General features: G+C 35.8%; 1 protein-coding gene across 1 annotated transcript; it reads right to left on the reverse strand.

The window, feature by feature from the left end:
- Positions 1-274: 274 nt before the first annotated feature.
- On the reverse strand, positions 275-13287 carry LOC131853302 (glycoprotein-N-acetylgalactosamine 3-beta-galactosyltransferase 1). Its single transcript, XM_059204200.1, has 6 exons — positions 13060-13287; positions 10119-10257; positions 9262-9358; positions 3673-3799; positions 2465-2619; positions 275-747 (listed from the first exon to the last, which is right to left on the reverse strand). Exons 1-6 carry the CDS (start codon positions 13154-13156, stop codon positions 541-543), a joined length of 822 nt encoding a protein of 273 aa, XP_059060183.1. The 5' UTR covers positions 13157-13287; the 3' UTR covers positions 275-540.
- Positions 13288-13860: the final 573 nt, after the last annotated feature.

The following is a 13860-nucleotide window of genomic DNA, read 5'->3' on the forward strand; positions in this document are numbered from 1 at the left end:
CCAAATAAATTAAAAAACTATGAAAAAATAGGTGTTGATGATATAAGGGTTAAAATTTAGGGTTGCATATATTTTTTAATAGCACATTATAAAAAAAATTGCCCAAAAATTAAAATATAAATGTTAGGGTGGAGAACCCTTATCACGTAGGGATATGAAAAATAGATAGTAGTCGATTTTCAGATCTACTGAATATTTATATAAAATTTCATACAAATCGGTCAAGCCGTTTCGGAGGAGTATGGTAATTGGTAACTTACATTATGACACGAGCATTTTATACATTCTTATTATACGTAATTTCATGGGCTATATGACATTAATATCCTTCATATCATACAGACGACCTCGGTGGTCTAGCGGTTAGCACACCGCTTTACGACCGATGGTCGCGGTTGGATCTCGCATGGTATAAATATTTGTATGCTTGTTTGTATCGGTCTGGGTGTTTTCTATGTATACCTAATATGTATATATTTACGAAAAAAATATATACGTATATGTATTTGTATCAGTTATCTAGTGCCCATGACACAAGCTTTAGCTAGTTGAACTTGGTCTGGATGACACTGTTTGACTTGTCCTGAGATTATTATCATTATTATTTTGGAGTATTTTCGGCAACTCGCCGCTGCCATGCTTGATCCCATACGGCCGCAGATGGTATATGAGATAGTCCATCACGTACATTTCCTCTGGATTCACGTAGTGGAATGATACCGCGTAATCTGAACAGCAGTCTAATCCCTGAAATATAAGCAGAAAAAGTCTGGACTACTCGTACAGTACTCGTGTCCGCTGAAAACCAGCGCCGTGGCACCCCGTCACGACATATGCTGAGCGGAGACCTAGTTGGTACTCTAATTATTAATATAAAATGTAAATTAAATTTTAAAAATTATTTTCAGTGTACCAAATAAACAATTTTCTTTCTTTCTTTCTTTTCGTACAGCGCCATATAGTTCGAATTTAAGCAGAGTTTGTGTTGTGACTTAAAGTGTGAAGCAATACTTTCTCTCCTTTTTACGAAAATTAAATCGTTTAATTTGTTTTATAAATTTTTTACCATTGTTATTTAAAATTATATACATATTTTTTTTTAATGCACTGCCCACATAAATCTCTGTTTTCCCAGTGGTTGACTGGAAGAAAATGCCTCAAGGTGTTAAGTCCGCTATATGCATCTATATTTATGTATTTGTACATTAAAGTTTTAATAAATAAACAAATAAATAAAAATTACACACGAAGGAGTATGAAATTTGGCACAGTTAAAATTTATATAGAGATGGAGTGCAAAGAGCTAATACTTTTTATATTAGGGGAGAGGTGTGACATTGTTAGTAATGGGGACTATTGACACCACTGGTAGCAATGTTTTATGTTAGGTTAATATCCCTTAAGTCCCCTCTAGAAACCATCGTGATTTATTCCTGGTGATTGCGTCACAATTGGCTGACTAACTTGACTACATTCTCATCCTCCACTAATGCCAGCGTGTACAACGAAATACGGATGGAATATTGCACCAGAGCTGACTAGATCTGATACAATATTTAATCATTATTAATCATAAAAATGTTTATAGGAATGCTTGAAAAACTCACTAAAACTCACTATCTATATATCTTTGACGACCTCGGTGGTCTAGCACACCGCTTTACGACCGATGGTCGCGGGTTCGATTTCTCGCACGGCACAATCATTTGTTTTCATGAGTATGATTGTTTATATCGGTCTGGTTGTGTTCTATGTATAATATGTATGTATTTACAAAAAAATATCTATGTATATGTATCAGTTATCTAGTATTCATAACACAAGCTTTAGCTAGCTTAACTTGGGTCTAGATGGCGCTATGTTAATTGTCCTGAGATGTTCTGAGATTATTACTATAATATTAATTTAATAAGAATAAATAATATTATAATATACTATATTCTTTTAAAACACTCATTTGAAGAATACAACGTCTGCAATATGAACAGTTGTGGCATCATACTAAAGAAATAAAAATGGCCGACCGACATAGAAATTGAGAGAAAGAAAGGCAAGATGGCTGCCTACTATTAAATATTTCATCCCACTCAGTACGGATGTAGATATCACTTAAGTAAGTCTTGACAATAGAACCTTAATAACGTTCAATCTTAAAATTGAAATTAATTCTATCGGAATTCGACCATTGGCAACATACATAGAAAAATACAGATCATATTTTCAGATATTTGTAATGTGTAAGGATCGAACCCACGGCCTCGTAAGTAAGGCCGTATCTAAACCGCCAGGCAACCGTGGTCATCACTTTAAACTTCTCACCTCGTCATCATTATCATCTGCTTCTTCCTTATCCCATTTATTTGGAGTCGCCGTAATATGTTTTTAAATTCATATTGCGAGAGAATGGTTTTGGCTTTAGTTTTTTATGATATTCACTATATATATTATATTTAAATATACTCACCTCGTCAGTTGGATAGTATATGTACTTCCAATACCAATAGTCTTTGTTAGTGCTAGGAAACAAGTGATCCTTCGGCGTGAACGGGAAGAATCTGCCTCGGTTCATAGAGTCGCGAGAATCCATTGCCTTCACGTCTATATTGTTCAAACACTTGCCTGTAATATGTAAAATATGTACTCTATATTGCGCTTAGAAAATCTTACTAATATTATAAACTCGAAAGTTTGTTTAAATTATAGTCTATGTGTTATTCTAATCTGTAAAGTTTCAAAAAACATACTCATTTGTCACTTTTCACGCAAAGACTACTGAACGGATTTTGATGAAACTTTACAGTAATATAGCTTATAGATTAGAATAACACATAGGCTATAATTTAAAAGGATATTATGTACACAAATTTTCTCCAGTTAACTCACCACAGTGGCTAACAACTAACTAACCATATGGTTAATGCACCCACCTAAGTAACGGTACACGCTGGCGGGACACCAGAGGAAGCTGACGAGGAAGAAGCCAGGGCAGTCAATGGTGGCGTATAAATCACGATTGTTTTGCAGAAGAGTTAGCGTGAGGTACAACCAGAAAGGGTAGCAGTAGTTTCCAAACCAATCCCAATTAATACTTAATAGATTTATATATTTTTTTTTATTGCGCTACCATTAGCATATGTAAAACAATAAATATTCGGTGTGGATACCTGATCACCGCTAGTCCTGCGGGGACCATAGAGATTAAAATTATTCATAATGTGCTCTTTACTAAATGTACTTACAAATTAATATCATATATATCTCTGTACGTATGCTTAAATCTTTAAAACTACGCAACGGAGAAGTTTTTTTAATATAAGTGACTCAAGAGGTTTATCGTTTATGTACACCCGTTCTCCGAAATACATATGACCGATTTTGATGAAATTTTATATGTATATTCAGTAGGTCTGAGAATAGATTTATAACAAATTTTTACACCCCAAAATTTTATTTTTATTTTTTCGACAATTTTTTTTATTTATTTATTATGTGGCATTAAAAAATACATACAACCCCAAAATTTTCACACTTCTATCACCAACCCCTATTTTTTTATAGCGTTATTAATGTATATGGCAAAACAACGTTTGCCGGGACAGCTAGTAATTACATAAAAGAAATAAGGAAAATACTAAATTTGCCATTTAGATATACTAAAAATTAAATCCGTACCAATTTCGGCGTCTTCAGCACCTTCATCGGCGGCTTTACACAAATGCGGCGAGGGTAGCGCCTTGTTCACGAACCTATCGAGCGCCTCTCGACTCAGCACGTAGCCAGCACCACCGCTCATATAGCCCTGGAAACCAACATTTCCTCAAGTTATATTCATTGAGGCAATTACCTAATAGTAAAGTTTTCATTTTCCCAAATACTTTTTGCTGCGTACCACTTCAAAAGAGACCCCAAACCTTGCGTACCCCTTATTGTAGAAATTACACTAATATTATAAATGTGAAAGTTTGTGTGTGTGTTGGTTTCACTAATAGCCGCACGTACTCTTTGATGCGACTTCACGTACCCCTGGGGGTACGCGTACCACTAATAAGGAAACACCGAATTATTCTAATGCTTTTGTTCGCAACTGGCCTTTAAAGCTTGACCGAACGATGGGGGAGTGCAGATGGTACTCTAAACCCGCGGAAGGACATATGGAGCAGCTGAAGGCAATCTCCTGCCTGACTCCTAGTTCGGCTGAAGCCGTCGTAATATCGATCCCAGTTTGAATTGGATTGGAACGGGCCGTGACTAGGGTTGTCAACCATACAATTTATTTATTATTCATTTAATTCAGGCTACATGGCCCATAATATAAATACCTAATATATTATATTCTTATGTATGTTAAGTATAGACTTAACATACATAAGAATATAATATATTATTTATATTATATTATATATTTATATTATTAAATAAGAATAAAAAGTAAATAAAATTAACTCCCACGGATAGACCACTCCTTTCGGTCAGCAGTCCTCCTTCATGAAGGTGGGCAGCATATTGGTGGGGACCCGGGTCACGAACGTTTTGAAGCTCGCGTTGTGACTCTATTCCCGCTGCGACACCCTCAATGTCAGATTACTTTTGGTCTGGATATAGTCAACAATGTCCTGTTCCTTGGTAGCGTGGTGTAGGCGAGACAGGTACATTGCCGTGAGCGGTGTTGCGGCACGCAACAAGAAGTTGGGCCCCGTCGGTGCTGTGCCATAATGGTTTCGATTGACCCTCTTTGTGCGTACAAAACTTTTCTTTTGTACCGTGACAAGACCATCATCGTCACGCTCTTAGTACTTACTACTTAGTACTTAGCAGACTTAGTACACATAGGAGTCATTTTCAGAGTCACTTTAGGCTCATGCCGCCGAATTTGATCATTCAATCAGTACAACCATCATAATATGTCATTCATGTAATTATTATTACATGAATGACATATCTGATGTTCTGTATACTTGCCTATATTTATTATTTTGCTTAGTTTTTATTATTTAAGTTATATTACTTTAATATATTTAAAAAACAAATTTCGTGTATTTAGTTTTTCAATTTAATTTAATTTTATCGTAAACAGTTATACATTAAAGAAATTTCAAGTCATCAGATAAGTCCTTCATGTAATCAATTGCAAGATATGTCGTATCGTCAGATTACAACGAATTAAGTATACGACTATCTTGTTATTTTTATAAGTGTGATTTCATTGTTATCATTTTAGAACATGACGTAAACTCGGTCACTACTGTTCTAAATGATCAGTTTAACCAAATGGAATTGTACTTAATACAGATAAAAATGTACTTATGACGTATAACACTACCAACAAAGCATACATAGGAAATACAAGCCAACGATCTTGCAGTAAAGAGACAACATTCCTTGGTTATGCTATTGCTATATCGGAAAACTGTGTAATAAACTCGCGTCAGCCAATTTTGCCTTAAGCAAATTAAAATCATTAGTTCATAAAAAAGCACTGAAGTCTGTATATTAGGCTTACATCCTGTCTTTAATTACTTAAGCAGTGACAATTTGGGGCAACGCTAGCGAGCCCCAAACGAGCCATAAGAATTATTTGTGGTCTCCACAAACACATATCAGCCAGACCCCACTTTATAAAAAAAAAATTATGACTGTAATTTCATTGTACATCCACCACAGTTTATTAAATGTACACGATAAAAGAAATGAGCTAAGTACGATTTCAGATAATCATAATTACCACACGGGTAATAAAGATAATATAGGTACAATTGCCAATAACAAGACTCGATAAATTTTTAAACAAGGTATTACCACAGATAATATAATATTACATAGTATTACTTTAAAAATAAAAATGTATAATAAGCTACCTATTACTATCAGACAATTGCCTCCAAAAGAATTTACATTGAAAATAAATAATGTTATTTTGAAAAACATCCTTTTTATAATATTACAGAATATATGAATCAAAATGTAATTATATAATTACCGTAATTATGATTTTTAAACTTTATTATAACGTTTTGTAATTAGTTATACCGTGTATTGTGTACGTAATTTATATATTTTATTTTATTTAATAATATATATTTAATTGTATGTAATCAAATTTAAATTTTACAAATATCATTATTGTATATTATGACGTGCCATATATGTAAAGATGTTTTTTACGTTGGTCAATAAATGACACTAAACTAAACTAAACTAAGTTCTCATAACTCAACATATACATATATTTGATTGCTTCAGGCATTTCGGGAAAAAGATACATTTATCTATAATGCATTAACTACCGTTATTATACGTCGCAGACTTCGGGTGTAGGTACTAACACAGAATTTGGAACTTTATGACTGTACATATAGAGTTAAAGGTCTTAAAAATGAAACTACGGTTGTGTACAAGGATTTACTTTTACGAACACTACCCACTTTGTTCATATTTCAAAATCAACTCCCCCACTCAGTTTTTTTTCGGCTACTCTAATGTTGGCCGCAGTTGGCCTTTACAGCTTCACCGGACGATAGGGGGCGAGTGCAGATGGCACTTCAAACCCGCGGAAAGACTTATGGAGCGGCTGAAGGCCAACTCCCGCCTGACGGATACGACTTTAGTCTGCGGGCGCTGTTAGGGGTTCGAACCTCGGCTTAAGCCGCCGTAATTTCGATCCCCGTTTCAATTGGACGGAGGATCTATCGGAAGGTAGACGCGTTCCTTTTATAGACAATCATTGAATCCTTAAACAACTTATTTTTATTTAACTGAAATTAATTTACAATGCTTATAAAGTTTTATAAACATCTACATGAATTAATAAATATGAAAATATAATATTTCAATTCATACTAAATACAGTTTCTACAAATAAATTAGGTATACATAGTTATTTAACAACATTTATTTAATGCAAAAGTCAAAATATAATATAATATATATATAAGCTGCAATCATATTAGATACTAAATTATTATAATCCTACATGACTGATCCATGAATGATACATGATTACCGACATCGATAAATTTATTTGTATTCAGTATGCACTTATCAATTTCGATAACTGAACAACTGAAGTTCGATCTGTCAATTCCGTAAATAAAGAATTATGTGATCACTTATTAATTCAGCTTTATTTTACTTTTTTCTTTGCCGTTACAAACATTTTTTTAATTAAATAATTTGCAATAAATAAACAACATAAAATACCATATTACCACAGATAACATAATTGATATTAGAGTTTTAAATCAACAATTCTTGAAATAGTATTAAAGTGTAGGACTTACATACGTTTGGCAATAGATTTTTACCCGCGACTACACTCACGTCTAATAATAATTTAACTTTCTTTTTATGAATAAAAGTAAGCAAAGTTACTTCTATCGTTAGCTGTCTGAAAGTGAAAGTATCGTCGAAAATCGAGCCAGCCGTTTCAGAGCAAGAACAAACAAACAGACAGAGAGATACACATTTTAAAATTACTTCTTTAAAGTTGTTTGAAATAATCATCGTAAATAAGTTCATATGCATTTAGTGAAAAGTTGTTAATTTCAAATTACAAACAGATAGACACTACAATTTTATTTATATGTATAGTTGCGAAAGTCAGTTCATATATTTACCTCTAACAGATAACAAACATATGTTCCTACACTTGTAATATTTCTGTCAACACTCGACACCCTTGCATTAGTACCTCTCCAGATAACATAGTTTAAGTGTAAAGTTACATGCTACATGGCTTGTTTATTAATAATAAGCCATGTAGTAGTAGTAGTAGTAGTATCAAATAAACTTACTAATGTACTATAAATAGTACAATCATTTCACCTGTATACTCACTACCTAGATACTACGATAAACAAATAAATTATGTAACGACACCTCATCACATCATATAAAACGATATATTTTATATAATAAACTCGAAAGTTTGCGGGTATAAACGGGTATAACGGGTTTGCGGGGATGTTTGTTACTATTTCAGGCAAAAAGTACTGAACGTATTTTGATGAAACTTTACAGTAATATAGCTTATATATCAGAATTACATATAGGCTATAAATTTCATGCGATTGAAACCGCGGGTACAATTAGTCATATGACTATCATATGTTATCACCCCACCAGGGGCAAAAACCGTCCAACTGGGCCCCGAACCCTTCTGTGGTGTGCCTCGTTGCCTAAAACTGGGACATCTCAAATTAATAACCAAACGAGAAGCACTGAATTACTGGCAAGAATGCCAGGATTAACACATTCAAAAGACCTAATATCGGGCTTGTCGACCAACTACTCCAATAGACTACTGCTATTGAGTAAAAACAACATATGCATGATGACTAGGGCCCTCACAGGACACTGCAAATTAAACAAGCATATGGCTAAACTAGGCCTATGCACGACAAGTATCTGCAGATTCTGCCAAACTGAAGAGGAAACGCCGCTTCACATCACATTCTATGTGGTTGTAGCCCACTCATGCATAAACGAAATATCTCCTTTGGAAAGTTTACACTCTTTCCCGAGGAGATAAAAACGATCGCTCCTAAGAATATCCTTCAATTCTTGTCCCTGACGGGTCTAGGTAGCGAACTCTGAAAAGGGCGAGCACAATAGATCTATGTAGGTCGCAGTGCTACAGGTGCTACACATCTGACAATAGCCCAAACAATCCAAAAAAAAAAAAATATCACCTCATCACTGGAACGTCATTACATAGTATAAAATAACATCGGTGTCGATGACTGTCCGTCCCTATGTATGCTTAAATCTTTAAAACTACACAACGGATTTCAAAGCTATTTTTTTAATAGACAGAGTGATTCAAGAGGAAGATTTATATGTATAATACATGTACACCCGGGCGAAGCTGAGGCGAGTAGCTAGTTATATATATAACAGTGATGAGTGGATAACAACCGCGCTACACGTGCAATATGAAGCGAGGTACATATCGAACAAAGTCTAGTCAAAGTTTTTACGTAGATACATCTATCACTGTTTCACCTAATTCAGCGGCCAAGCTTGCTTTATAAGCTGTGTTCGGGTTGAAGGATATAGCAGTGAAATTATGTGGCACGGAGGGACCACATCGTAGTCCTCCAGGATAGTAACGCATAAAAAGAATCACCACCGTTGCATGATGATGTAACGTCCGTGCTCTTACCATGGTACCTGTACATTGGTAATAGCCCCTTACCATTTAGATGAGGCTTCAATTTGTATTTCATTCCAATTACATTAATAAACAAATAGATATAATCAAACCTGTGGAGTGAAGGGTTTGAAACGGCACCCGAAGTATATAGGCTCGTTGGTGTCGTAGTCTGCGAGCATGTACCTCAAGTTCTCCATCACCACGTACCTGCGGAGGAAAGTGATATAAACTCAATTGCTTATAATATTTGAAGATAACTAAACATCCTGTATTAAATACAACGTAAGTCTTACAATAGCACAACTGCAAAATAGCTGAAACCACTTGCTTCCATTCTCATAAAAAAAAAAACAAGTAAGTCTGTGTATCCGTAAGGAACGCATTGATATTTAGCTGCTCCAGAAGCCCGTCCGTGCATTTGGAATAATAATAATAATAATATAATATTAGGGACCCTGGACAATTCACACAGTGTCATCTAGTCCCTAGCTAATCAGTACTTGACAACTGATATAAATATTAGTTACTCTGTAAATAGTACGACCACAGATAACATAATATAATATAATTATGTTATCTGTGGTACTACTATAGTTATTTCTGTAAATAGACCTACCTACCTACCTAGAATACCTTTAGATAGTAAAAAAAGAAGCCGTTTCCGTTGTCTGTCCGCTTAGATATTTTAATTTACGAAACAGATTTTAATGTAGTTTTTGGCAATCGAGAAGGTTTTTAGTTCTAATACACTTACATCCATGCAAAGCCGGGTAACTAGTTATTTAGAAATCACAAACAATCAATCACACGGGAAGTGTTCTTATTTTCATCTGGTGAAGTCATAAAGGCCAGCTTGCACTTAGAATAATTCCAAAGAAGAGACACATAAAATGATTCGTCCTGGCTCTTTCTTTCTCTCTCTTATCTCGAACTCTTAGTCTTTACACATTTTTTTTTAATTACTCACGTATCATCGTCTGCCTTGAGAAACCAATCCGCGTCCCGTCGATGATATTCGTAAACATAACGAAACGCTTCCTTAGTTTTGGCCCAAAGATAGTCCCGTCCTTCCTTTACCGGAAGCTTTATGGACGGCAACGAGTCATCTTAAAATACAAATAATACTCAATCAGTGTCAACATTAGGAATATAATAGTTAAGGGGGAGTAATGTGAACTAATGATCCCATTGCTAGCAATGTACCATGTCAGGTAGACCTTCATGCCCCCCCTGAAATCATTGTGATAAATTCCAACTAAATCCACATTGGTCTAGCTGTCCTAACCTTATGCTCATCTTATCATTTTCCTCTAGTGCCTCACCACCGCAAATCGTTAGCGCAGGCTGGAAGCAGCATTTTTCTATGGCGATATCTTTAATAGAGAACTACCCTTGTAATGCTACGTTTACATTCAGCCGCTTCCCATGCCACTCGCGCTGCCAGAAATATTGCCGGGCGACAACTGAGAATGTAAAAGCAAGCTGCCACTCGCGCTGCCAGTCCTTTGACTCGCGCATGAAAAACCGACAATCGAGAGAGCGCCCGGCAGCGCGAGTGGCAGCGCCAATGGCATGGGAAGTGTTTACACTCTCGCGCTGCTCACTTCCCTGCCCACTCGGGCTGAGTGTAAACTAGGCATTAGGGGGCGGACGGATGGTGTAGGGTTCTTATTTAGTACAAATCCTTCAATATTCCCCTCGTTGCATCAACACGGAAATCATTGTTATAAATTCCAACTGAATTTTATCCAATGGTCTATCAACCTGACCTCATGCTCATCTATCATTTTCCTCTAGTGTCTCACCCGCGTAAACCGTTAGCGCAGGCAGGACTACATTTCCATTATCATCCATTAATATATATATATACAAATAATGGCTGATAATGGTGTTCCTGCCAGTATATATATAAAAGGAGGGAGAAGATCGATAGCATCTAGTGTCTGTTTTATATAATTTTTTTAAAATTGTAATTTGTGTGCGACCAAATTATGAGACCAACTGAAAATCAGCGCTGCAAAATGTTTAGAGCGTTATACTGAGATGTGGCACACATTGACTCTGTTTTGTAATGTGTTTAAATTGTTGCTTAATACAAGCAACAATTGCTTTTTGTCTTTATTGCTGTGTCAAGTCGAGTCAATAAAAATATATTCTATTCTCCATTTAAATCACTAATCAGATATCGGTAGTTGACCCAACATATCATGATAATGTCTAAGCTTATCGGCTAGTGAACATTTTCCCAATCAATTTACCTTATTTCAACTTCAATATTAATTTTGTCTACACGTAAACCTTGTGGTAAAGAAGTCAATATATAGAAACTTATGTGTGATTCGCAATCTTTATAATAACAGTAACACTGGTCAATTCACACAGCGCCACCTATCCATCTATAATACTAGTCCCTAGCTAAGCACAGCGTGTGTTATGAGTATTAGACAACTCTTAGAAATACTTAAATACATTTTATTAAAATATATATCTAATACATATATATATATACATAACACTCAGACCGATACAAACAAATATACTTATGAATATAAATGTTTGCTCGACCGAATCGAACTAGCGACCGCTAGACCACCAAGCTCGTCAAACTCGTCAAACAACAGTAAATCATGCTTTGTAAGAATTGAATTTGATGTTATTCTTGAAGTAGAAAGTTCGAATCGGAAGGATATATAGCTACTCCAAAGGTAACATAGGAATATCCTAGAAACATAAAACAATATGGTATAGTTATTGATAACCTTCTTTTCTGGGGGGAAAATTTTCAATAGAGGATCCATCAGGGGGGCGGACGCTGAAGGATTATTGGAATCTTATCCAATACGAATCCCTCAATATTCCACTAGTTGCATCAACACGAAGGCCTTGATAAGGATATCTTGCTCAGTCATATATAGGCGAGTCATATGATAGGATGACTATCTATGATGATATAGCCGAGTCACAAAACAATCACACAACCGTATTATTCATATACACGAGTCATACGTTATCAAACTTAATCGTATAATAATTGCCTGAATTGTAGTTGACTAACTCGCCTAGGTTAGAACCTTTTCCTTAAAGAAAATCCATCAGGGGAGGCACTCCGCCTCGGAGGAGGCAAGTAGCACTGTGAGACTACTGTGTGAATTAGTGCTAGTTGGTAGTTTGTATTCACACATTTAAAAACGTAAAGATTCAACAATTAGTCAAAATAAATAAAAGAACAACACGCGAGTTTCTTACTTGTTCTTCTCGTGATGAGATAGCTTTCCTAATGAGAGGTAAATTAAAAAAAGAAATCTTCAAGGTATCCCGACGAAGCGCATATTGAGGGAGAGTCATGGGATCGCAATGATAGTCCATCGCGACTCCAGCGAGGTTGCCCCGCTTTAGTGTATGGGTATTGCTATGCTATGCCCTTCTGCTATGTTTTGGGGCTTAACCAGGCCCCTCTTCCCGACTGGGCACACTGGGCACGTGCCCGCGATGGATTGGGGCCACCTAGTCTAGTCTAGTCCCTACCCTATTACCAAACGATAAACGATAACTACTCTACTGTCGCCTGAAAATCAGTTTTAACAAATGCTTACCAACTATGGATTGTTCGTTTTTATTATATATTATATACGTTATATATAAATGTCTCGAACCCCTCATCCCATAACGACTTTTTAAAATTATTTACCCCCTTATCCTAATGTGCCCAGGGCCTCTAATAGGTGAAAGATGGCCCTGGGCTTAACCCTCATCTCTTGAGAATGCGCAGGAGGAGCTTTTTGGGACTTTCTTGTAAGTGGAATCACCTCCCGGTTGCCTAGGTTACTCCCTTTTCGAGGATTTTCTTACGGCTGGGGTCCCTGTCGGAAACTAACAATTTGCGAGCACGATATTAAATAAAAACTAACCTTCATCAGTACTCATAAATATCAACTTATTGCATCTCTTTCCCCACGTCGCCTTGACGTGCTTCGCCTTCTTCTCATGGTTGCTCGGCTGAGTCATGATCCAACAGAGGACCCTGACTCGCTTCGCCAGCTCGTCGGCCACCGACCTGTCCTCATCCCTGTGCGCTGGCTCATCGCTTCCGTGGTCTATGATGGCCGATATTGGATGCTTGTCGAAATCTCTTACGGAATCCCTGAAAGCCCGGCTGTGGTTAAGCTTTATTGATTTAATTTGTAATTCGTTCAACGAAGTTTAACTACCTACACGGTTTTATGTAGTGGCGTCGCGTCGAGGCGAAACGGAAATTCGTCGTTCCGTCTTTTTTAATATACCTAATAATATTTACAGAAAATAAGTTTTTGAGAAATAACTACCAAATAAAAAAGATGAGCCGTATGCTTGATTGCCACCATCGTAGTATAAAAAAAAAATAATAATAAACACGATAATATAAACATGATATCACTTATTGAAAAATAGGGACGGATATATATTACTAGTTGTACTAGAAACTAATTTAAATATATATTTATATCCAAAGTTTAGTCATTATTACCACAGATAAGATAATATTACATACCATTACTGACATTTTCTTATTTATTTTTAAAGCTTGTTTTTCTTATGATTATAGTAACTCAACTAATTTAGTTGATCAATTTTTCAGAGTACCCACTATTAGATATTCTATGCCACAACATACTAAAAATGTTACTGAAGAAATTCTTCAAGGACTATCCTTCTTTTCCCAGCAAGGAGGA

The sequence above is a fragment of the Achroia grisella genome, unplaced genomic scaffold, assembly GCF_030625045.1.
Source record: "Achroia grisella isolate CSIRO2021 unplaced genomic scaffold, CSIRO_AGI_Agris_v1 utg1061, whole genome shotgun sequence".
Classification (NCBI taxonomy): domain Eukaryota; kingdom Metazoa; phylum Arthropoda; class Insecta; order Lepidoptera; family Pyralidae; genus Achroia; species Achroia grisella.

Bases quoted from the DNA above. Each gene is read 5' to 3' on its own strand.
- LOC131853302 (XM_059204200.1), bottom strand. From the start codon at position 13,156: ATGACTCAGCCGAGCAACCATGAGAAGAAGGCGAAGCACGTCAAGGCG. The intron at 10,258-13,059 runs GTTAGTTTTTAT...TTGTATTTTAAG, and splicing joins ATTTATGAGTACTGATGAAG to ATGACTCGTTGCCGTCCATA. The intron at 748-2,464 runs GTGAGTATATTT...CTTATATTTCAG, and splicing joins TATACTATCCAACTGACGAG to GGATTAGACTGCTGTTCAGA.